Source organism: Salvelinus alpinus, chromosome 37 (assembly GCF_045679555.1).
Source record: "Salvelinus alpinus chromosome 37, SLU_Salpinus.1, whole genome shotgun sequence".
NCBI classification, from domain to species: domain Eukaryota; kingdom Metazoa; phylum Chordata; class Actinopteri; order Salmoniformes; family Salmonidae; genus Salvelinus; species Salvelinus alpinus.
Window position 1 is genome coordinate 12,952,170 of NC_092122.1, and position 25,208 is coordinate 12,977,377.

General features: G+C 41.0%; 1 protein-coding gene across 1 annotated transcript; it reads left to right on the forward strand.

The window, feature by feature from the left end:
• Positions 1-2,040: 2,040 nt before the first annotated feature.
• LOC139566100 (protein mono-ADP-ribosyltransferase PARP12) lies at positions 2,041-23,211 on the forward strand. The gene is made up of 13 exons (XM_071387021.1): positions 2,041-2,576; positions 13,077-13,212; positions 13,444-13,774; positions 15,961-16,110; positions 16,395-16,445; positions 16,543-16,669; positions 16,864-17,029; positions 17,150-17,270; positions 17,489-17,585; positions 19,943-20,027; positions 20,199-20,329; positions 20,808-20,959; positions 21,102-23,211. The coding sequence occupies exons 1-13, from the start codon at positions 2,302-2,304 to the stop codon at positions 21,695-21,697; spliced, it is 2,418 nt and encodes an 805-aa protein (XP_071243122.1). The 5' UTR covers positions 2,041-2,301; the 3' UTR covers positions 21,698-23,211.
• Positions 23,212-25,208: the final 1,997 nt, after the last annotated feature.

The window sequence follows — 25,208 nt, forward strand, 5'->3', positions numbered from 1 at the left end:
CATGAGAGGGAGCTCTGTTCCATCGCACATCTGAAGTCAATGTAATTCTCCGGTTGGAACTTTATTGAAGATTTATGTTAAAACATTCTAAAGATTGATTCAATACATCGTTTGACATGTTTCTACTGACTGTTACGAACTTTTTGACATTTCGTCTGCTTTTAGTGAACGCGCTTCCCGACTTTGGATTTGTTTACCAAACACGCTAACAAAAATAGCTATTTGGACATAAATGATGGACATTACCGAACAAAACGAACATTTCTTGTGGAAGTGGGAGTCCTGGGAGTGCATTCCGACGAAGATCAGCAAAGGTAAGTGAAGATTTATAATGCTTTTTACGAGTTTTGTTGACTGCACAATTTGGCGGGTAACTGTATGGCTTCCTTTTGTGGCTGAACGCTGTTCTCAGATTATTGAGTAGTGTGCTTTTGCCGTAAAGCTTTTTGAAATCTGACACAGCGGTTGCATTAAGAACAAGTGTATCTTTAATTCTATGTAAAACATATATCTTTCATCAAAGTTTATGATGAGTATTTATGTTATTTGACGTGGCTCTCTGCAATTTCTCTGGATATTTTGGAGGCATTTCTGAACATGGCGCCAATGTAAACTGAGGTTTTTGGATATAAATATGAACTTTATCGAACAAAACATATATGTATTGTGTAACATGAAGTCCTATGAGTGTCATCTGATGAAGATCATCAAAGGTTAGTGATTAATTTTATCTCTATTTCTGCTTTTTGTGACTCCTGTCTTTGGCTGGGAAAATGACTGTGTTTGTCTGTGATTTTGCGGTGATCTAACATAATCGTTTGTGGTGCTTTCGCTGTAAAGCCTATTTGAAATCGGACACTTTGGTGGGATTAACAACAAGATTACCTTTCAAATGGTATAAGATACATGTATGTTTGAGGAATTTTAATTATGAGATTTCTGTTTGAATTTGGCGCCCTGCACTTTCACTGGCTGTTGTCACATCATCCCGTTAATGGGATTGCAGCCATAAGAAGTTTTAAGGTCACTAATTAATAAGGAACTCCCCTCACCTGGTTGTCTAGGTCTTAATTGAAAGGAAAAAACAAAAACCTGCAGACACTAGGCACTCCGTGGAATGAGTTTGAAATGAGATGTCCATTCATAGCCATCAAAAGTGGGCTCAATAAAAATGTGCCACTGGTTTCAAGAGTTTCAAGAGGTCCCAGGGGGTCCTCCAAAAGGTGCATATTTTAATAAAACTCTCATAACAATATTTTCCCTCTATAACATTTGTCAATTATACTATGCATGTAGGCCCCTCAAACTCAACTCGGGACCTCGAAGCCAGTTCCATGGCATTTTTTGAGGGGCCGCTTTAGACCTGGGACTTAATTAATAGGTAGAACAGAAAACCAGCAGGCTCCGGACCTCGTATCCGGACCTCGTAGGGTAAGAGCTGAGTACTCCTGATGTAAGATATTATATGCCTATTATCAGCAAATTAGCCCTACTCTCCCTATGTGTACTTTTGCATGAAGCCCAACATGGCGTTCAATGGTACACTTACAACATAGGCCAGAGACAACAGGGGCTATCCCACCTCTGCCACCAATGTAATATGAGAGAGTTTCAATCTTGCTGTACAGCCGTGAGTGTAACTCCCTGGCATATGGTAACGGCAGCACAATCATCAGTGGAGGCTGCTGAGGGGAAGATGGCTCATAATAATGTCTGGAATGTCGACCATGGAAACCACGTGTTTGATACCATTCCATTGACTCCATTCCAGACATTATTATGAGTCATCCTTCCCTCAGCAACCTCAACTGGCACTCACATAGTATGTAGCGTAACACTATAAACAATTATGCACAAATGTAAGGATGCAAATTGCAACAAATTAATGGCAATATATTGATAGTTACATGTTTAAAAAATTCTGATCACTGTAGGTGATTTGACTGACATGAATTTCCCCTGGGCCTAGAGTTTGGATGGGATGCATCTGACATCTACTGGGCATAGTTGGTATTTTTTACAGTAGACAGGCGATAGTAGACCTCCGTATTTACACTCCAATGATAAAGATTCCAGGCCTATTTATATAAATACTATAACACATTGGCTAGTGTCAAGATCTTGCTAATTATTTTGTGCAATATGAACGCTTTATTGCATTGCAGAAGGAGGAATGATCAGTAAGGTTATACTAAGTTTCGTTTTCGATTCATTCACCAGCTTCCTTCTCAACACATCATTTCCTCGTCAGAGTTCCGAACCATATGGAAAGAATATAGCTGTGTTTAACGGGTTGAAGAAATGACGGAATCGACAATAACTAAACTTATTTGTGCTAATCGTGGATCAATGAACGTCGATGAATTAGATGCAAATTTTTACAGTGACTTGCAAGTCTCGGTGCGGGATGTAATTACGAATAGAGCGAAATTTTGTTTTGTTGTTTTTAACGGAGAGGAAAGGGTGGTAGCCAAGACTGGAGTTCGACTGTGCAAATCCAAAGATTGCCAGGGATGCCGAAATTTACATTTTTGTAAACGATTCATGCTTGGGGATTGCCCATTCAGTCGGAGAAGGTATGGAACTTCAACGCTTTCCAATTTTGTTACTGTTGTTACCGTGACGCTATTTTAATCACAAGGCCTGCTCTGGGGAACTTTTGGCACATAGCCTTTCCCTTTGCTTCATGGCAGGGATCATAATTACAAATCATTTGACTGCAAATTGACCGCAAGAATCCCAAACAGATATAATATTTCACTGAAACGTAATGATTTCAAATCTTGCTTACATTTGTATACGATCAAGTCTCTCTATAATTATGCTTGGCAATAATTGTAACAGATTTCTCAAATTAAAATCACTTGCCGCTGATCTCCTGTTGTTTTTAGTATTTTATGTCCAAATAAAAATTAACAAAAATATTCGTGTTTTTTTGCTCAGAAAACTTGGGGAGCAAATATAAAACAACCATTGCTGCCAGTTGTGGAACCCTGCTTTATGGCGTTATTGGTGTATATTGAGAACCACCAGGGTTGTCAGGTGAAGATAATATTTTTAACCAATGACCCCTCAAAACCCGCGCACAAGGCCGGAGAACTATTCCCCCTTTTTTTCACAGCAAGAGAGGAGTTGCCACATTTATCCAATAAACCCTTTTTTCCATAACGTCATCTAGCAGTTAGGAAGGAATATTGACATAATTTGTAACGACATAGGCTGAGGTTTTCCATCAAAATAATGATCCTTCTGAGCTTAAGAATATGTCGCAAGAGAAAAGATAATTCACCCTTGTTAAACATTTTCCATCAATGGATGTCGATTTAACTTATTTTGACTGCTATAATTAAGCAATAAGGCCCAAGGTGGTGTGGTATACAGTATGGCCAATATAGTACGGCTAATGGCTGTTCTTAGGACACAGCCCTTAGCTGTGGTATATTGGCCTACCACAAACCCCTGAGGTGCCTTATTGCTATTATAAACTGGTTACCAGTGTAATTAGAACAGTAAAAATAAATGTTTTGTCATAACCGTGGTATACAGTCTGATATACCACAGCTGTCAGCCAATCAGCATTCAGGACTAAATATATCCAGTTTGTGCATGTGCATAACTATAGATAAATCCGACAGGAGAGTTTGAGTGATGAAAGTTGGACAGAGGATCTCAAAATCTCTGTCCAATAAACACTATTTTCTGGCAATTGTGCCATTATTATGTGCCAGATGTTAAGACTACGAACTGTTATAAATGGCCTATTTGCGAGCTTGACTTGTTATTTCAATAGGAATAGGCTATTGACTAAAATCAGTGTTTATAATTGCAATTCAACTTTGCCTTGGTTTGCTGAACTAGATGCAGGTAGCCCATAGCCCCTGGTAGGCCAACATCTAAATTCAGGGAAAAGTCCTCAATGAAACTGACATTGAGCTGTGACCATGATTACAATTGATAACTTCCAATTTAATTAACTAAACATTGCCATTAATAATTGCATAATAACATAAGGCTACAACAACAAACTGAAGTTATAGGCTATTTATTAAATACATTTGCCAGCTCCAGGTAGGCTACACAAGTGGCACAAATTGATATTGTGATTTCAACGTATTCATTGTATCAAATGGTAGGCTACAGTAGCCTACAATGGCATAGAAATGAATAGCCTACTTGATGGCCAACATATGCAAATCTATCATTCTCCACATTTAATGTCACTTTTTCCCTATAACAGAAGCATGCGAGGGAATTCCAAAACTTCCATTTCAAATTTCCACTTGTGCAGTGCTCGAGACCCAAAAACCCTTTGCTTGATTTGATTTTCCATAAGAAAAGTTGACATTAGAATGCAGTTTACTTTAAACCAACTATCTAAAGCGCTCTAGTGTGCCTAAAGTATTTTTCCAATGCTTTGTATCCGTCATATCAGTTCTAGCACATTAATGTTTTATGGAAAAAGGTTTGGAAATAGGTGTTTCCATAATGACCAATCTAAATAGTCTACCTACAACTGGTAAAAAAGTTGTCTCCATGACTCAGCTGCATGCTGCAGCGCTCTGTCAACCAGTGCTCTCAACACACACAAGCACCCCTTCCCACCACTCACTCAGTAACAGCCTGCTCACTGCCTGATAGTCAGCAGCAGGTCACAGTGAAAGATCCACCATAGTTTTCCCACAGGGGATTTTAGAAACATTTAAAATAAGGGCTGTGTTCTATGTACGCTTACCCTGGTGTGACGTTTTGATAACTGTGTAAATCTCTCTAGGATGACTTTTATCAATATATTCACCTACAGTTGAAATCGGAAGTTTACATACACTTAGGTTGGAGTCATTTCAACTCGTTTTTCAACCACTCCACAAATTTCTTGTTAACAAACTATAGTTTTGGCAAGTTGGTTAGGACATCTACTTTGTTCATGACACAAGTAATTTTTCCAATAATTGTTTACAGACAGATTATTTCATTTATAATTCACTGTATCACAATTCCAGAGGGTCAGAAGTTTACATACACTAAATTGACTGTGCCTTTAAACAGCTTGGAAAATTCCAGAAAATGTCATGGCTATAGAAGCTTCTGATAGGCTAATTGACATCATTTGAGTCAATTGGAGGTGTACCTGTGGATGTATTTCAAGGCCTACCTTCAAACTCAGTGCCCCTTTGCTTGACGTCATGGGAAAAGCAATTTCCAAATGCCTGAAGGTACCACGTTCATCTGTACAAACAATAGTACGCAAGTATAAACACCATGGGACCACGCAGTCGTCATACCACTCAGGAAGGAGACGCGTTCTGTCTCCTAGAGATGAACGTACTTTGGTGCGAAAAGTGCAAATCAATCCCAGAACAACAGCAAAGGACCTTGTGAATATGCTGGAGGAAACAGACAGAAACGTATCTATATCGACAGTAAAACAAGTCCTATATCGATATAACCTGAAAGGCAGCTCAGCAAGGAAAAAGCCACTGCTCCAAAACTGCCATAAAAAAGCCAGAGTACAGTTTGCAACAGCACATGGGGACAAAGATACTACTTTTTGGAGAAATGTCCTCTGGTCTGATTAAACAAAAATGGAACTGTTTGGCCATAATGACCATCGTTATGTTTGGAGGAAAAAGGGGGAGGCTTGCAAGCCGAAGAACACCATCCCAACCGTGAAGCACGCGGGTGGCAGCATCATGTTGTGGGGGTGCTTTGCTGCAGGAGGGACTGGTGCACTTCACAAAATAGATGGCATCATGAGGAATTAAAATTATGTGGATATATTTGAAGCAACATCTCAAGACATCAGTCAGGAAGTTAAAGCTTGGTCGCAAATGGGTCTTCCAAATCGACAATGACCCCAAGCATACTTCCAAAGTTGTGGCAAAATTGCTTAAGGACAACAAAGTCAAGGTATTGGAGTGGCCATCACAAAGCCCTGGCGTCAATCCTATAAAAAATATGTGGCCAGAACTGAAAAAGCTTGTGCGAGCAAGGAGGCCTACAAACCTGACTCAGTTACACCAGCTCTGTCAGGAGGAATGGTCCAAAATGCACCCAACTTATTTTGGGAAGCTTGTGGAAGGCTACCCGAAACATTTGACCCAAGTTAAACAATTTAAAGGCAATGCTACCAAATACTAATTGAGTGTATGTAAACTTCTGACCCACTGGGAATGTGATGAAAGAAATAAAAGCTGAAATAAATCATTCTCTATACTATTATTCTGACATTTCACATTCTTAAAATAAAGTGGTGATCCTAACTGACCTAAGACAGGGAATGTTTACAAGGATTAAATGTCAGAAATTGTGAAACTGAGTTTAAATGTATTTGGCTAAGGTGTATGTAAACTTCTGACTTCAACTGTATATTTACCCCCCCAAAATTAAATGCTAATTAGTTGCTAATGTGGCTATCATAAAGAACTACAAATGCCATGATGATCTAGACGAGACTACCGAATCGAGGCAAAGGTAGTTAATTCAGAGATTCTTATCTAATGTTAGCTAAATTTACTAAAGAATAAATTGACTACATTTCTTTAAATTTACAGTTCTATGAACTGTCTTGTCTAAGTTTTAAATGGACACAATACCTGTTCGCAAAGGCGTCAACTAGAGATGATGTGCAGGAGTTTGCTGTGATTTGTAGTCTTGCATGATGTCTACTTTGATGCTAATTAGCATTTTTGAATATGAGAGTAAATAGAGCCGAATATATTGATAGAAGTCACCTTCTCCTAGAGAGATTTACATGGTTATCAAAACGTTATCCCAGGGTAAGCGACACAAAACACAGCCCTTATTTTAAGTGTTTCTAAAATTCCATATGGGAAAAATTTAATGTTGGAAAATGATTGGAACCATTTTCCTGTTTGACCGCTAGGTTTTTGGGGGGAATTATGACACCTCCACTGTGGAGCTCTATTAGGTATTTACATTTAGATAACATGTTGTGCCTAACCCAGGCAAAAAATATAATCTGTAGCCTACTTTCTGTAGTCTACTTTTAGGGTAAAGTGAAGAGAAAAAAATAAATAACTGGTGATGGGTGGTGGCACTTTGATTTTGCACGGATAGTACTTTAAAAACGTACATTTTGTGAATAAAGTCAAAATTACATTTTGAGAGTAAAGTGGCAATATTTTGAGAATAGTCACATTCTGACCTTTATTTCCTTTGTTTTGTCTTTATTTAGTATGGTCAGGGCGTGAGTTGGGGTGGGCAGTTTATGTGTGTTTTTCTATGTTGGGGTTTTGAGTTCGGCCTGGTATGGTTCTCAATCAGAGGCAGCTGTCAATCGTTGTCCCTGATTGAGAATCATACTTAGGTAGCCTGGGTTTCACTTTTGGTTTGTGGGTGTTTGTTTCCGTGTTAGTGTTGGTCGCCACACGGTACTGTTTCGGTTTCGTTCGTTTCACGTTTATTGTTTTGTATTTTGTAGTGTTCAGTTTATGTCTGAAAATAAACATTATGGACACTTACCACGCTGCGCATTGGTCCTCCGATCCTTCTCGTTTCTCCTCATCACAAGAGGAGGACGACAGCCGTTACAAGAATAAACTCGCAGTTGTATTAATTTCATGCCTCCATGGCTCCCTGTTGCTGTGCGTGCCACCTTAGTAGATGACTGTTAATTAAAATTATACTTTAGAATTGGCTTTAGTAACAAGGAAATCCTTGCTATTTTAGTATATAATAACCTAAAAATTAGGACCTGGAAGCGGTTTTGCCACAGATTGGGTCTTTTCAAAAGGAGGAACCACACAGACTAATCTGTGTGTCTACATACAGTGCCTTCAGAAAGTATTCATACCCCTTGACTTATTCCACATTTTGTTGTGTTACATCCTGAATTCAAAATGATATACAAAAATAATAATTATCACCAATCTACACACAATACCCCATAATGACAAAGTGAAAACATGATTTTAGAAATGTATTTAAGTATTCACACCTCTGAGTCTCTAAGAGCTTTCCACACCTCGGAGTCTCTAAGAGCTTTCCACACCTCGGAGTCTCTAAGAGCTTTCCACACCTCGGAGTCTCTAAGAGCTTTCCACACCTCGGAGTCTCTAAGAGCTTTCCACACCTCGGAGTCTCTAAGAGCTTTCCACACCTCGGAGTCTCTAAGAGCTTTCCACACCTCGGAGTCTCTAAGAGCTTTCCACACCTCGGAGTCTCTAAGAGCTTTCCACACCTCGGAGTCTCTAAGAGCTTTCCACACCTCGGAGTCTCTAAGAGCTTTCCACACCTCGGAGTCTCTAAGAGCTTTCCACACCTCGGAGTCTCTAAGAGCTTTCCACACCTCGGAGTCTCTAAGAGCTTTCCACACCTCGGAGTCTCTAAGAGCTTTCCACACCTCGGAGTCTCTAAGAGCTTTCCACACCTCGGAGTCTCTAAGAGCTTTCCACACCTCGGAGTCTCTAAGAGCTTTCCACACCTCGGAGTCTCTAAGAGCTTTCCACACCTCGGAGTCTCTAAGAGCTTTCCACACCGGGATTGTGCAACATTTGCGTATTGTTCTTTTCAAAATTCTTCAAGCTCTGTCAAATTGGTTGTTGATCATTGCTAGACAACCATTTTCAGGTCTTGCCATAGATTTTCAAGTAGATTCAAGTCAAAACTGTAACCTTGGCCTCTGCACGCCTATGTAGATATTCCATAAAAAAATCTGCCGTTTCCAGCTACAATAGAAGAAGGCGCTGTTGCGCCTTCTTCACCACACTGTCTGTGTGGGTGGACCATTTCAGTTTGTCAGTGATGTGTATGCCAAAGAACTTGAAGCTCTCCATCTTCTCCACTGTGTTCCCATCGATGTGGATAGGGGGTGCTCCTTCTGCTGTTTCCTGAAGTCCACGATCAGCTCCTTTGTTTTATTGATGTTGGGTGAGAGGTTACGCACCCTTGTGGGGCCCCTGTGTTGAGGATCAGCGAAGTGGAGGTATTTTTTCCTACCTTCACCCCCTGGTGGCGGCCTGTCAGGAAGTCCACGACCCAGTTGCACAGGGCGGGGTTCAGACGCAGGGCCCAAAGCTTAATGATGAGCTTGAAGGGTACTATGGTGTTGAATGCTGAGCTGTAGTCAATGAACAGCATTCTTACATAGGTATTCCTCTTATCCAGATGGGATAGGGCAATGTGCAGTGCAAGGGCGATTGCATCGTCTGTGGATCTATTGGGGCGGTAAGCAAATTGAAGTGGGTCTAGGGTGTCAGGTAGGGTGGTATGATCCTTGACTAGTCTCTCAAAGCATTTCATGATGACAGAAGTGAGTGCTACGGGGTGATAGTCATTTAGTTCAGTTGCCTTTGTTTTCTTGGGAACAGGAACAATGGTGGACATCTTGAAGCGTGTGGGGACAGCAGACTGGGATAGGGAGAGATTGAATATGTCTGTAAACACTCCAGTCAGCTGGTCTGCGCATGCTCTGAGGACGCGGCTAGAGATGCAGTCTGGGCCGGCAGCCTTGCGAGAGTTATCAAGTTTAAATGTCTTACTCACGTCAACCACGGAGAAGGAGATTGGTAGCTGGCTGTGTCAGTGGCACTGTGTTATCCTCAAAGTGGGCAAAAAATGTGTTTAGCTTATCCGGAAGCAAGACGTCGGTGCTCCCGACGTGGCTGGTTTTCCCATTGTAGTCCGTGATTGTTTGTAGACCGTGCCACATACATCTCATGTCTGAGCCATTGAATTGCGACTCCACTTTGTCTCTGTACTGATGTTTTGCCTGTTTGATTCCCTTGTGGAGGGAATAATTACACTGTATCTGGCCATATTCCAAGTCACCTTGCCATGGTTAAATGCGGTGGTTCGTGCGTTCATTTTTGCGCAAATGTTGCCATCTATCCACGGTTTCTGGTTTGGGTTGGTTTTAATAGTCACAGTGGGTACAACTAGGTTTGCACATTTTGGGGAATATTCAGAGGTGGAAACTTTCCTTGGGAATATATGAGAAATAATGGAAATATATGCAAATGAATATTAAATCCATTTAAATGTAGATTTTTTTGCATTGGATATGTTTACCATATCATATGGAAACTGAAACATCAACCTTTTACCTTATCATAAGTTGACATAATTGCAAATGATAAAATACTTGCAATAGAAATAAAAAAACTATTTAGTTATGAATTGAACTTTAATTAAATGAGTTGACTCTTCACATGGGATGATTTCACTGAACAACAAAAGAAAGGGAATTTTGAATGATCCCCAATGAGCCATCGCATCTCCCAAAAACATTTTCAACATACATCTGTAAAATGATAGCCTAGAAACTAAAGCTTTGGTTGTCATCCTCTCAGGCTTCCATGTCTTCTCCCTGGACCTCCTCAATGTCCACCTATTGAACATCAGACTCTGAGGCCTCATCTTCACTGTCACTTTCCAACCTTGTTGAGGATAGCTCGTTGTCAGGCACAAAAAGCCTCAAATTTGCCCGGATGGCCACCAATTTTTCAACCCTGTATTGGTCAGCCTGTTGCGTGCTTTAGTGTGTGTGTTTGCAAACAAGGACCAGTTGCGCTCTGAGGCAGCTGATGTTGGTGGGATTTGGAGGATGATGGAGGCAACAGGGGAAAGAGCCTCAGATCCACAAAGTCCCTTCCACCAGGTGGCTGATAATATATGTTGGCACGACTGCCATATTGCATCTCCATCCCAAAGCCCTTGCTTGGAAGTGTACTTCGCCAGACTGCCAAGAACCTTGCCCTCATCCAGGCCAAGGTGGCGAGACACAGTAGTGATGACACCATAGGCCTTGTTGATCTCTGCACCAGACAGGATGCTCTTGCCAGCAAACTTGGGGTCCAACGTGTACGCTGCGGCATGTATGGGCTTCAGGCAGAAGTCTTCACACTTTTTGATGTATTTCAGAACTGCAGTTTATTCTGCTTGGTGCAACAGTGAATTGGGCAGGACAGTATGGATTTCTTCTCTTACATCTGCAAGCAGAGTCTGAACATCAGACAGGATGTTCTAAAAGAAATGTGAGTTAAGAAATGTGAGTTAATGTCTAGATGCTTTTTAGAGTGGAGATCAAGTTTATAAATTACCTGGCTGGGCTGATGAGACAGCAGATTGCGCAGTCAAATGGAACACAGTAAATAGCCGGTGTTAACTTGTGTAATAGACACCGGCTAGAATGCGGTTTTAACCAAATCAGCATTCGGGATTAGACCCACCCGTTGTATAATCAACTATAAATGTCTTCTTATGTAATCACTGAAAGTGTGCGTGCTCAAAATAGCATGCAAAGGTTGCAGGTCTGTGAAGGTGATAACACATAAAATAGATGCATAAATACAACATATCTGATATTGTATTCCCAATTGAAATTTGTTGTGGTTTTAAATGGTTGAAAGCGCAGTGATAACACATTTAGATGATGTCCCGCTGGTATGAAGAGATTCGGGAGACAGGCGCAGGAATGCGTCATAGGGTTTTTTCTTGTAAAAGGTGTTGTCAAGCAGTTGTCTATGACACTGTTGATGGAATTTATATGTTTAAATTAATGATTAGAATATTCCACCCTGAAACCATATAATTGTATGAAATTGATTAGAATCATAAAATTATTATTAATGATGTGTGTAGTTTTAGTCAGTAAAATTCTAATAAATGATGTGTGTAGTTTTAGTCAGAATTAGGGTAAAACAATATATCTGTACAATATGTCTCTAAAGTATCTTAAACAAAGACAGTCTGAGCAAAATTCGGTGCCGACCTTGGCCAGGGGCCACTGAGAGATTTGGGATGCCATCCTGTGGAGGGCTTGGTTCAAATCCTGTATGGGAGAGCAAAGGGTAGCTGTAGATCAGTAGAGGTAGGAGATGCTGCCAAGTCTATTGTTTTTTTCTGATATTGGATATAACGTTGAAGATCTGACGTTGTTTCAAAGATACAAATTCAACATATTTTAGATGAGCTTTGTCTATGTTGAAATGTCACCTTCAAAACTTTTTTCAAATCAAATGTACACTCAGTGTACAAAACATATTTCCATGACATAGACTGACAAGGTGAATCCAGGTGAAAGCTATGATCCCTTATTTATGTCACTTGTTAAATCCACTTCAATTAGTGTAGATGAAGGGGAGGAGACAGGTTAAAAAATGATTTTTAAGCCTCGAGACAATTGAGACATGGATTGTGTATGTGTGACATTCAGAGGGTGAATGGGCTAGACAAAATATTTGAGTGGCTTTGAACGGAGAAAGGTAGTAGGTGCCAGGTGCACCGGTTTGAATGTCTCAAGAACTGCAATGCTGCTGTGTTTTTCACACTCAACCCTTTCCCTTGTTTATCAAGAATGGTCCACTGCCTCCCGAGTGGCGCAGCGGTCTAAGGCACTGCATCTCAATTCTTGAGGTGTCACTACAGATCCGGGTTCGATCCCAGGCTCTGTCACAACCGGCCGTGACCGAGAGTCCCATAGGGCGGCGCACAATTGGCCCAGCGTTGTCCGGGTTAGGGGAGGGTTTGGCCGGGCGCTCTAGCGACTCTTTGTGGCGGGTCGAGTTTCTGCAGGCTGACTTCGGTCGTCAGTTGAACAGTGTTTCCTCCGACACATTGGTGTGCGACTGACTTCCAGGTTAAGCGGGCAGGTGTTAAGGAACGCGGTTTGGTGAGTCATGTTGCGGAGGATGCATGACTCGACTTTCGCCTCTCCCGAGCCCGTTGGGGAGTTGCAGCGATGAGACAAAATCGTAATTGGATCACAATTGGAAAAAGGAGGTTAAAAAAAAGAAAAAAAGAATGGTCCAAGACACAAAAGGACATCCAGCCAACTTGACACAAGTGTGGGAATCATGGGGGTCAACATGGGCCAGCATCCCTGTGGAACGCTTTCGACACCTTGTAGAGTCCATGCCCTGACGAATTGAGGCTGTACTGAGAGCAAAAGGGGTTGCAACTCAATATTTGGAAGGTGTTCCTAATATTTTGTACACTGAGTGTTTTTCCCACATAGATTTCACGTTACAATACATTGACAAATAACGTTGATTCAACCAGTTTGTGCCTAATGTGATGGAAGGTTGTATCAAGAAAATGTTTACTTTTGACTACAGAGGAGGATGTCGCTTCAACCATGAAATGACCTCGGGGGAGAACAGCAGAATCCTGAAAGAACACGGACTGGAGGAACTGAACAGACCTGAGCTGTGCACCCTGCTGCTTCAGAATGATGGCTTCCTCTTACCACCAGTATGTAACACTGCAGTAGGCCCCTTTGCTAAAGTATGCTCTGTCTGGTTAAGGCCTTGTGTATGATCTAAATTAAGTTCATGTTCCTCCAATCTTGTGCTGTGGTGTGCAGAAATATACATGGAATATCCCAGAATATTGTGTGTGTGTACTCATACATGTATGGGTGTGTGTGCATGCATGTGTGTTTGTGTGTATTGTTTTCTCGTACAAACATTTGCCTTCTGCTAGGTGTGCCACAACTACAACAACGGCGTTGGAGAGTATGGCAAATGCCAGGATGGCGAGACATGCAAGAGGCTCCACATCTGTGAGATGTATCTCAGGGGTAGCTGCAACTGTCCCAGGTGTCATGATTTCTACGAACCCCACCCATTAAAAATCCTGCAGGACAGAGGGGTGCCCAACGAGCTCATTGCCTCCCTGAAGTCTGTGTACATGAACATCGAGTGGTTGCAAAAGCAAGACCGTGCCATGCAAGGCAAGGGGCAACATCAAAGAGCTAAAGCTAATGCAACCACTAACACAAGTAACAAGTCTAACAGAGGCCCACTTACTCACGGTAAGGCCGACACTGTTATTAGCATGTTAACTCATAAGTTATTAAATAATATTGTGTTATACCTTAATATAGTTTTACTAAAGTGTGAAGATGGTAAAGTGAGTTTGTTTAATTTATGAGAACATAGCATTTAGTGGAACCTAATGCTACTTCCTAATATCTTGTAGGAGTTAGAAGAAATAGTGTGTGATTATAGATGCATTCTCATAACTGCAACCCACCTCTCACATGACCTGGGCCCACTTTGGGTCCCGACTCATGATTTAAGATACCCTGGGCTACAGTATAGGCTACTAAATAAAATGTCCAGTGACACTGGCTTACCCAATGATAAAGATGCATTCATGTGTAGATAGATAGTAAGGTGTGTGTATAGATATATATGTGTGTAGATAGTAAGGTGTGTATAGATATATATGTGTGTAGATAGTAAGGTGTGTATATAGATATATATGTGTGTAGATAGTAAGGTGTGTATATAGATATATATGTGTGTAGATAGTAAGGTGTGTGTGTGTATATAGATATATATGTGTGTAGATAGTAAGGTGTGTGTGTATATAGATATATATGTGTATAGATAGTAAGGTGTGTGTATATAGATATATATGTGTATAGATAGTAAGGTGTGTGTGTGTATAGATATATATGTGTATAGATAGTAAGGTGTGTGTGTGTATATAGATATATATGTGTATAGATAGTAAGGTGTGTGTGTGTATATAGATATATATGTGTATAGATAGTAAGGTGTGTGTGTGTATATAGATATATATGTGTATAGATAGTAAGGTGTGTGTATATAGATATATATGTGTATAGATAGTAAGGTGTGTGTATATAGATATATATGTGTATAGATAGTAAGGTGTGTGTATAGATATATATGTGTGTAGATAGTAAGGTGTGTGTATAGATATATATGTGTGTAGATAGTAAGGTGTGTATAGATATATATGTGTGTAGATAGTAAGGTGTGTATATAGATATATATGTGTGTAGATAGTAAGGTGTGTATCTAGATATATATGTGTATAGATAGTAAGGTGTGTGTGTGTGTATATAGATATATATGTGTGTAGATAGTAAGGTGTGTGTATATAGATATATATGTGTATAGATAGTAAGGTGTGTGTATAGATATATATGTGTATAGATAGTAAGGTGTGTGTGTGTATATAGATATATATGTGTATAGATAGTAAGGTGTGTGTGTGTATATAGATATATATGTGTATAGATAGTAAGGTGTGTGTGTATAGATATATATGTGTATAGATAGTAAGGTGTGTGTGTATAGATATATATGTGTATAGATAGTAAGGTGTGTGTATATAGATATATATGTGTATAGATAGTAAGGTGTGTGTATATAGATATATATGTGTATAGATAGTAAGGTGTGTATATAGATATATATGTGTATAGATAGTAAGGTAGGTGTGTATAGATATATATATATGTATAGATAGTAAGGTGTGTATATAGAAATATATGTGTGTAGATAGTAGTAGTCCCGTGTGGCTCAGTTGGTAGAGCATGGCGCTTGCAACGCCAGGGTTGTGGGTTCATTCCCCACGGGGGGACCAGGATGAATATGTATGAACTTTCCAATTTGTAAGTCGCTCTGGATAAGAGCGTCTGCTAAATGACTTAAATGTAAATGTAAATGAATGATAAAGCATGAATATACGTAGGCTACTCACCGGTGATGGCCGATTCGCATGAGCCAATCAAAATAACTGCTCTTTGCTTAATATTGGCAGGTGTTGAGAAACCATTTGGTAGCTTCTGCAGACAGATTAGTCTTCTCTTTCCAGCAAGAGGCATTTGCTTTTCAAACTACATTTTTCCCACGATTGTATTTAGACATTTACAAAAGGCCTATAGCTGACAACCGCAATGATAGAAATAGAATCCATAGAACGGTTGTGTCCATTGAAGTCAGGACTGGCAGGCATCTTGAGTGTACTCATGAGTTTACCAGTCAAATTGCCAGGGTTAGAGGTTCCAAGACCCTTCCATGGATTATATTTCTATGGCCACAACGCAACAAGCAGTTCGATATTTGGCGCGCTTGCTGCCCAAATTGCGGCTCTCTGTTGTATTATTTTGAATGCTTTTATAAATCTGTACAGACAGGAGTAGGCTAATTATATAATTTTGGAAAATATATTTACATTTAGGTGCTGCAGAAACTCCAGCACCCCTATTTCCCGCTCCTATGCTCGCCAGACTCAGGGCGCTCCACCTCCAAGAGGTTGAGCATGATACTGCTACTCCTGCTGCCACCGCTGCCCTTAACACAAGCCAGAGGTCCAACAGACCTAGTCAAGGTAATGGCAATACTGCACGTAGCATGGTGGTCATGCAGTCATAGGATAGCCCATCATTGATGTTAAGAATCAACACGTAGGTTAATTGTGGATTTCTTGTTTAAAATAACATTTAGCAGAAACTATTTTATGTGCTCAGTTACAGTGTATTTGTATGGTTATTAACTGGTATTAAGATCCGATGAGTGATGAACATTAAGAACGTTCCCAGTCACAAGCTATGAAAATGTATAGATGTTGTTTCTATTGGCATGGTAAATTAAATGTCCAGTTCTCTTTTTCAGATAAATCTGAAATATGTATGTACTTCATCAAGGGCAGTTGCATACACGGTGGTAAGACAGCATTTTGCAAAGCATCATTTTATGAATAATCAATGCTTAGAGCTTAATAAACATAAGACTTCAACACCTAACTTTACTCATATTTCAGATAAGTGCTTTAAAGCCCACTCTACCATGCCCTACCAATGGGAGGTGAGGGAGGGACTAAACTGGACAGCTCTACAAGACAACGAGGTGATTGAGAAGGACTATTGCGACCCAGCAAAGACATACAGGTGGGCTCTACGTTTAAGAAGAATGAACTTGAATGGACAGTAACACGTAGGGCTCTTGGTCCATGGTGGGCAAATGTTGCTAGTTGCTAATACAATGAGTTATTAATGCCATATACACTTCTAGTTAGTGTGATATACAGCTTCCCCTATTGTGATTGCTGATTGTTCACTGTCTTTTATTCTTTCTTGTCTAGTCGGGGAGTCCAGCCTGTGTGTTTCGATACGATGACCTGCGGTCTGAACAAAGCCCGGCGTCTCTCCACCGTCTCCTCTGTGCTACAGCCTACCTTCATCCTCACCACGGAGTGGGCCTGGTTCTGGGAGGACGAGTTTGGAAACTGGATCCAGTACGCATCAGCAGTGAGTGACGACGAGCACTGTTGAATAGTGATGGTTGAATAGGACAGAGTTCAGTACCTCTTTAAATAGAAAATTATGCAAATAATGCATAACCTCCATGTTTTCTGTCTTGCCCTACAGATCAGTGGACACAGGGCAGCTACCATCACCAGTGAAGACCTGGAGAAGAGGTTCCAGGAAGACAACAAGGCTGTGATAGAGTTCACCGCGGGGTCACAGACCTATGAACTCAGTTTCCCTGGTGAGCACAGATGACGTGATATCCAAGATAAACCAACTGCAACCTTAAAACCATATACACCAAAAATTGTATATTACGAACAGATATGCAGTGATTCTTACAGCTACTATTGTATGTGACAAATTTAGATAATTCTCGATGGAGTCACTATGGTAAAACAATGACATCTGCATGTGAAGTGAACTGGCTGTTGTTACAACAGCTCTGCTCCTTTTCAGACATGATTCAAAATAACAAGCAGTACAGCACCAAGAAGGTTGTGAGAAGACGGCCTGTGTTTGTCTCTTCAGCTGATGCACAAACTATCAAAACCAGGTAAGATGAAGCTGTGAATGTTTTTTGTATGAATCAATTTGCTCTTGAAATGACTCTCCTGGGGATTGTTCACTCATTTCACCACTAGGCTCCTCGTGTGTTCTCTTGCCTTGAAAGTAGTCTATAGAAGAGGAGTAGCTGACCAGGTGCACGTTTTGATTTTTGCCGTAGCACTATAGCCTCGTACGAACCATCCTGATGACGCAAGCTTACATTCTGTTTCGCAACACGGATACAGTCTGGCAACGACCAGATTCAAACCATTTGAGCACATCCCTCTCCCTCCACCGTACAGCCGGACCAATCAGCGCCCTCTGATAATCTGTGGGGGTGATTTAGTTGATGATGACAACGAGAAGTGCCTGGAGGTTGGTGTTGATGCTGCTATAGCAGCAGTTATATAAGAACTGGAGGGAATAGCTTATTTGAAAGAACAGCAAAAAAACTGCATTGAAGGCTTTTCTTGGGGGAGAAGATGTTTTATCGCTCTTCTCCCGACTGGATTCGGCAAGAGCTTGATTTACCAGCTAGCTCCGCTGGTAGGCTGGACAAGAGAATAAGTAAATATTCACCCGAGGCTGAAAAATAGCCAAAGGAACATTGGCTGAGCTGGAACACCAGCGCGAGGCCATAGCAAATGAATTGAAACAAACCTTCACTGAGCCTCTTCTGACTGAAGTTGTCTCGCCCTGATTTGTTTCACTTGTCCTTGTGATTGTCTCCACGCCCCTCCAGGTGTCGCCCATCTTCCCCTGTGTATTTATACTTGTGTTTGTCTGTGTCCGTTGCCAGTTTGTCAAGCCAACCAGCGTTTTTGTGTCAGCTCCTGCTTTTCCCATCCTCCTGGTTTTTGATCATTGCTTGTCCTGACCCCGTATGACCACTCTGCCTGACCCTGAGCCCGCCTGCCGTCCTGTACCTTTGCCCCACCTCTGGATTACCAACCTCTGCCTGACCTGACCCTGAGCCTGCCTACCATTCTGTACCTTTGCCCCTGCTGCTGTAATAAACATTGTTACTTTGACACAGTCTGCATCTGGGTCTTACCATGATCCTTGATAGAAGTGATACTTAGAATTCCATTTCCCCTAAATGGCACCAAAAGAAGTATCCCTTTTTATTGTATAAATATTATTTTATAAATAACTCAGTGGTGTCAAGTGTGCTTACATCTGCGCAATGAGCAAGTATAGAAAAGTTGCAACTTCTGACTTTTTCTGGTCTAGCGATCGATGACAGCAGAGCTCGCTGCCCAGACTTGCATCATTAAAAAGAGATTCTCCTGATTAAAAATGGTGTCCAACGTGAAAAAAATCTAAATATACACATTGTGAGATATTTGGCGAAATAGACAGACATGTCCTTGTAGAATTTCCCCATAGCGAAACAATGGAGCAGCAGCCTCAACAGTAATGTGTAATTTCTGACATTTTAAAGACTAGCGTTTGATGACAGCAGAGCTCGCTACCCAGCCTTACATCATTAGAGGAGATTATAGTGATTTATTATGGTGTCAGACTTGAAAATAATCAATATATACATTTTGTAGATATCTGGCGAAATAGACATCCCTATTTCCCCTATAGGAAACAATGGGACGAGCGCTGAAGTTTTAACTTCAAGCAATTGAGCACAGCATAATACTCTACCCAAACGTATGTACATCATTAGAAAGAATAAATTATCTTGATTAAAATGCTGTAGAACTTCAAAACATCAGAAGACATAAATATATTGATATTTGGTGAAATAGATTTCCCAAAAAAAATGGCAGTTAAAAAATTCTAAGAGCAGTTTTTTATTATTCAGGTTACTATTTATCTGCAACCATTTGCCTTTTTTATTTGTCTTTTTGTTTTGTTTTACATTTTGTGGTTGAACTAGGCCTCTGTGCTAGACAACCAAATGTCTCTTTGCATTTATCTTTAGTGTCACGGCCATTTAAAGGAGTGGACCAAGGTGCAGCGCGATTGGAATATATATTTTTATTCCACGAAGAACACTTAACGAACGAAACGTGAAGCCAACGTAGTGCTCACAGGCAACTAAACATGGACAACTACCCACCAAACCAAGATGGAAAATGGCAACCTAAATAGGCTCCCCAATCAGAGACAACGATAAACAGCTGTCTATGATTGGGAACCTACTCAGGCCACCATAAACCTACAACCCCTAGACAATACAAAATCCCCATAGATAACAAAAAACCCTAGGCAAGACAAAAAGACAAAAAGACAAAAACTAAACAAACCACCCCTTGTCACACCCTGACCTAACCAAATAATAAAGAAAGCAAATATAACTAAAGTCAGGGCGTGACATTTAGGAATATTTATTGTTCTTCTACATTTCAGAAAAAGGGCTCCGAGCAATCACTCAAATTTCAGAGCTTTACCAGGACACTGGGACAAGGCACAAACTCCTGAAACAGGATACAAGGTATTATATTATATACAGTACATGCAAGGATGCAAGGAACCTGCTGTTTTAGACCAATGGAGATGACTGTTTGTTTTGTTCCTGGGCAAATAACTGCTCCAATATGTCCCTACATGGTAGGCTAATGGTGTATAATGACTGTTTCTCTGTCTCCCATCATGTCCCTATCAGAGAGTCGACCTTCCGTGCTCGTCAGTGGAGTTTAAGGAGATTCAAGGGCTTTTTCAGAACACCATGAGAGGCTTCAGCATCCACCAAATCGAGAGGATTCAGAACAAAGCCCTTTGGGAAGTCTTTCAGTGGTACGTTCCCTAAGACTACATACACTTTCAATTGACAATCACCTATTGATTGGTCTAGAATAGATGTTTTATTTTTGATTTTTTTACCTTTATTTAACTAGGTAAGCCAGTTAAGAACAAATTCTTATTTACAATGACAGCCTAGCCAAACCCGGATGACGCTGGGCCAATTGTGCGCCGCCTTATGGGACTCCCAATCACAGCCGGATGTGATACAGCCTGATGCTCACTTCCTGACTGCACCCACAATAATTGCACATTATACAATATTTCTCTCTCTCGACTAACTTTCTGTCACAAATATAATCTCAAAAGGAAATACAAATAATTTATTTTCAATACATTCTGCACACATACATACACTGATTGCAAGGCAAAGAGATGTATTTGTAATATTCTGATTGCAAGGCAAAGGGATTTATTTGTGTAATTCTGATTGCAAGGCAAAGGGATTTATTTGTGTAATTCTGATTGCAAGGCAAAGGGATCTCATGAAGAAGAACAACAGAGGGAGGAATGTGACAGAGAAACAGCTTTTCCATGGCACAGACTCCAAATACCTCGATGCCATCTGCCTTAACAACTTTGACTGGCGGATCTGTGGACTAAACGGAACAGCCTATGGGAAAGGTGAGCCATCTCATGTGCTTGTGCTATTACATGTCATTCTAATTATTGACATAAATTAAGATGATATATCGTTGATATAATATATTTTCCTGTGATGAATGATTACTGCTTACCCCTTCATCCCCCTAACATCCAATTTCAGGGAGTTACTTTGCCAGGGATGCCAAATACTCCAACAGCTACACTGGCCAATTAAATACGAGGTCCATGTTTGTCTGTCGTGTGTTGGTGGGAGATTACATCAAAGGGCACTCGAGCTACCTCCGGCCCCCCTCGAAGGACGGAGGGGACACCATCTTCTACGACAGCTGTGTGGATGACGTCAGCAACCCCTCCATCTTTGTGGTGTTTGAGAAGCACCAGGTGTACCCAGAGTACCTCATCCATTATGGTGAGGACGAGGCATGGCCACAAGTCTACCAGCAATACTACAGTCCAGCTCCTGTACCTGCTCCTGCTCCAGCACCAGCATACAGACCAGCTCCTGTACCTGCTCCTGCTCCAGCACCAGCATACAGACCAGCGGCTGCCACAGCGCCTAGACCAGCACCAGCATACAGACCAGCGGCTGCCACAGCGCCTAGACCAGCACCAGCATACAGACCAGCGGCTGCCACAGCGCCTAGACCAGCACCAGCATACAGACCAGCGCCTAGACCAGCACCAGCATACACACCAAACCTAACCCCTGCACCAACCCCTGCACCTAAACCTGACAACTCCTGTGTCATTAGTTGAGGCTGACTGCGAGGGGGGAATTGTGAACCTTTTGATATTAAACTGAGGCAAAAACATATGCTTTTGTGAATTAGAGAAATGGATTTAGCACTCTGTTAAATGTGTTTGACAAATTACAGATAATCTTGGGATGCACCTTACTATGATTACTAGATGTGCTGTTTTCTGTAATGCAAGCATTTTTTGTAGTGCTACTGACTTTATATAATGGCAAATTGCAAACCTCACAACATGAAGTAGTTGTGTACATTATAAGATTTATACCTTCACAGTATCTGCTGATGTGCATCAGTTCAATGGTTGTGCAATTATGGGTTTCATTCATTTTATTAATATAATCCATCTGTTTTCGTTGCATTGATGGGTTCTGACTTCTAAACTTCAAAATATGAAATATCCTTATTCATGTCACTGAGGGAGGGAGGGAAATGCAGAACGTTTACAATCTGTCAGAACATGTTATTTACATTTACATTTAAGTCATTTAGCAGACGCTCTTATCCAGAGCGACTTACAAATTGGTGCATTCACCTTATGATATCCAGTGGAACAACCACTTTACAATAGTGCATCTAACTCTTTTATGGGGGGGGGGGGGTTAGAAGGATTACTTTATCCTATCCTAGGTATTCCTTAAAGAGGTGGGGTTTCAGGTGTCTCCGGAAGGTGGTGATTGACTCCGCTGACCTGGCGTCGTGAGGGAGTTTGTTCCACCATTGGGGTGCCAGAGCAGCGAACAGTTTTGACTGGGCTGAGCGGGAACTGTACTTCCTCAGAGGTAGGGAGGCGAGCAGGCCAGAGGTGGATGAACGCAGTGCCCTTGTTTGGGTGTAGGGCCTGATCAGAGCCTGAAGGTACGGAGGTGCCGTTCCCCTCACAGCTCCGTAGGCAAGCACCATGGTCTTGTAGCGGATGCGAGCTTCAACTGGAAGCCAGTGGAGAGAGCGGAGGAGCGGGGTGACGTGAGAGAACTTGGGAAGGTTGAACACCAGACGGGCTGCGGCGTTCTGGATGAGTTGTAGGGGTTTAATGGCACAGGCAGGGAGCCCAGCCAACAGCGAGTTGCAGTAATCCAGACGGGAGATGACAAGTGCCTGGATTAGGACCTGCGCCGCTTCCTGTGTGAGGCAGGGTCGTACTCTGCGAATGTTGTAGAGCATGAACCTACAGGAACGGGTCACCGCCTTGATGTTAGTTGAGAACGAACTGTTATGTTCGTTCTGTTATGTTATGGTTAGACATCAGGTATCCTATGGAAAGGAGAAAGACCACAGTCTGGTACAAGTCAACAAGACAGCCGTGAGTTGGGGAGGAGTGAGGAATTTGGGCTGAGGTCAGATGAAGTGAGAAAGAACACTAATGTCCTGTCTAGCAACAGAGATCTATTGGCTGTCCAGATGTGTAAGGATGAGACTCAGCATAGGAGGAAGATTTAAATGCCAGTGTTTGTGTAAATATGTCTTTGTCTTTCAGTTGTTTGACCCATTGGGTGAATAAACTTGATTTGAGCTTTACTAGTCGTCTATGAGTTTTTACTCCGTTTATTTAGAATCCAACAGTTGGCGCTGCGAGCAGGGTTCACCACGATTTACAGTCGAACTAGAGAGTCCGAATCAGTGAAACGAGCTGGCACAAGAAACAAGGTAGGCACAATTCCTACACCTGTTACCACCAATACTGATATCTTGGGGAGATGAGAATCGTAGGCTGAACAATTATAGGATACGGACCCAGAAAACCTGAGTTTATTCAGTAGGCCCATTGTGTAACAACCGGTCGTAAATATATGGTGTAGGGTAGGTTCCATAAGGATAGGTCCCGAGGAGCTAGTTCTCTGCGAGATCCATGAGTGACGTGTAGGATAGGTCCCTAGTGGGGTATTCCCCTGTGAGATCTGTAAGAGGGATGAAAGTCCCAGCCGCAGTGGCAGTGAGGCATTAGAGTGTATGTACAGTTGAAGTCGGAAGTTTACATACACTTAGGTTGGAGTCATTAAAACTTGTTTAACAAATTTCTTGTTAAAACAAAACTATAGTTTTGGCAAGTCGGGATTTTCTTTATTTTTACTATTTTCTACATTGTAGAATAATAGTGAAGACATCAAAACTATGGAATCATGTAGTAACCCAAAAAGTGTTAAACAAATCAAAATATATTTTATATTTGAGATTCTTCAAAGTAGCCACCATTTGCCTTGAAGATAGCTTTGCACACTTTATATAATGGCAAATTGTGAACCTCACAACATGAAGTAGTTGTGTACATTATAAGCTTTATACATTTATAGTACAGTACTTTTACAGTACAGTAATCCCTCGTTTATCGCGGGGGTTACGTTCCGAAAATGACCCGCGATAAGTGAAATCCGCGAAATAGAAAACTTTTTTTTTTTTTACAATTAGCAACTATTACATGTATACAACTACAGTGACTCACGTGTAGGCCGTTTCGTCGACATTATGGGTTTAGGAGATGTTCGAAATTACAAGATAATTTGGCCAACTTAATGTAAATTTGCCAAGCTGTTTTATGTACGTACACATAACTGCACGAGACGACAAAATGATAGCACAATTCGTAGCATGTTTTGATACAAGAAGCGGGAGTGAGTTTTTAGCGAATCAGAATGCAGAGCACAATGCACCAAAAAAAAAAAAAAAATGCATTATGAAAATCCGCGAAATAGCGAATCCGCGATAAGTGAACCGCGAAGTGGCGAGGGATCACTGTATCTGCTGATGTGCATTAGTTCAATGTTTGTACGATTAGGGGTTTCCTTCATTTTATGAATATAATCCATCTGTTTTCTTTGCATTAATCACAATTTTGTAAATATTTTGAGAAGTATAATTTTGCTGATTGAAGTAGCACTTTATTCATTCTTATGAACACACCAGAATGTACGTGTAAAGTTATGCACCAAGAATGAAATTAAACCAAGTGATTGTAATTGTAATGATGGGTCGGCTGACATAAAGAATGCGCGCACATTGATGTGGCCGGAAGCCGTACTTTGTTATGATTCTGAGCGGTCAGATAGCTGGTAACAATGACAGGAAGCCGTATGGGGAATTGGAGGTGGTTCGTTTCAGCTCGTTTTATCTTGTGCTTGATACTATGTCTTGTTTTGAGGTGTTTTGGCTGATTTCATGTCAATGCTAATATGGCAAAAAAATCACTAGCTAGCTTATCAACAACTGTCATGATGTATTTGAGAGACAACAAGTGCTCATTGTGCAAATGTATTTAAGTTTTCAATAAACATTTGGAGACATAATAGAGTTAACATGTTGACAACAATCTAAGATAACCCCCTCTGTTTTGCCCCATAGTTGTCAGTTTTGTTGCTAAACAACCAACCCATCTATGAGGACTGCTCCATCTGAGGAGTACCAATATGGCGTACAGTGGCTTCAAAACCTCTCATTGGGCAATACGAATAATCAGCAATCTAGGGTTTATATACATCATTGGTAAAAAAAAAAAATAATAATTAAACAAGTGACCGGGT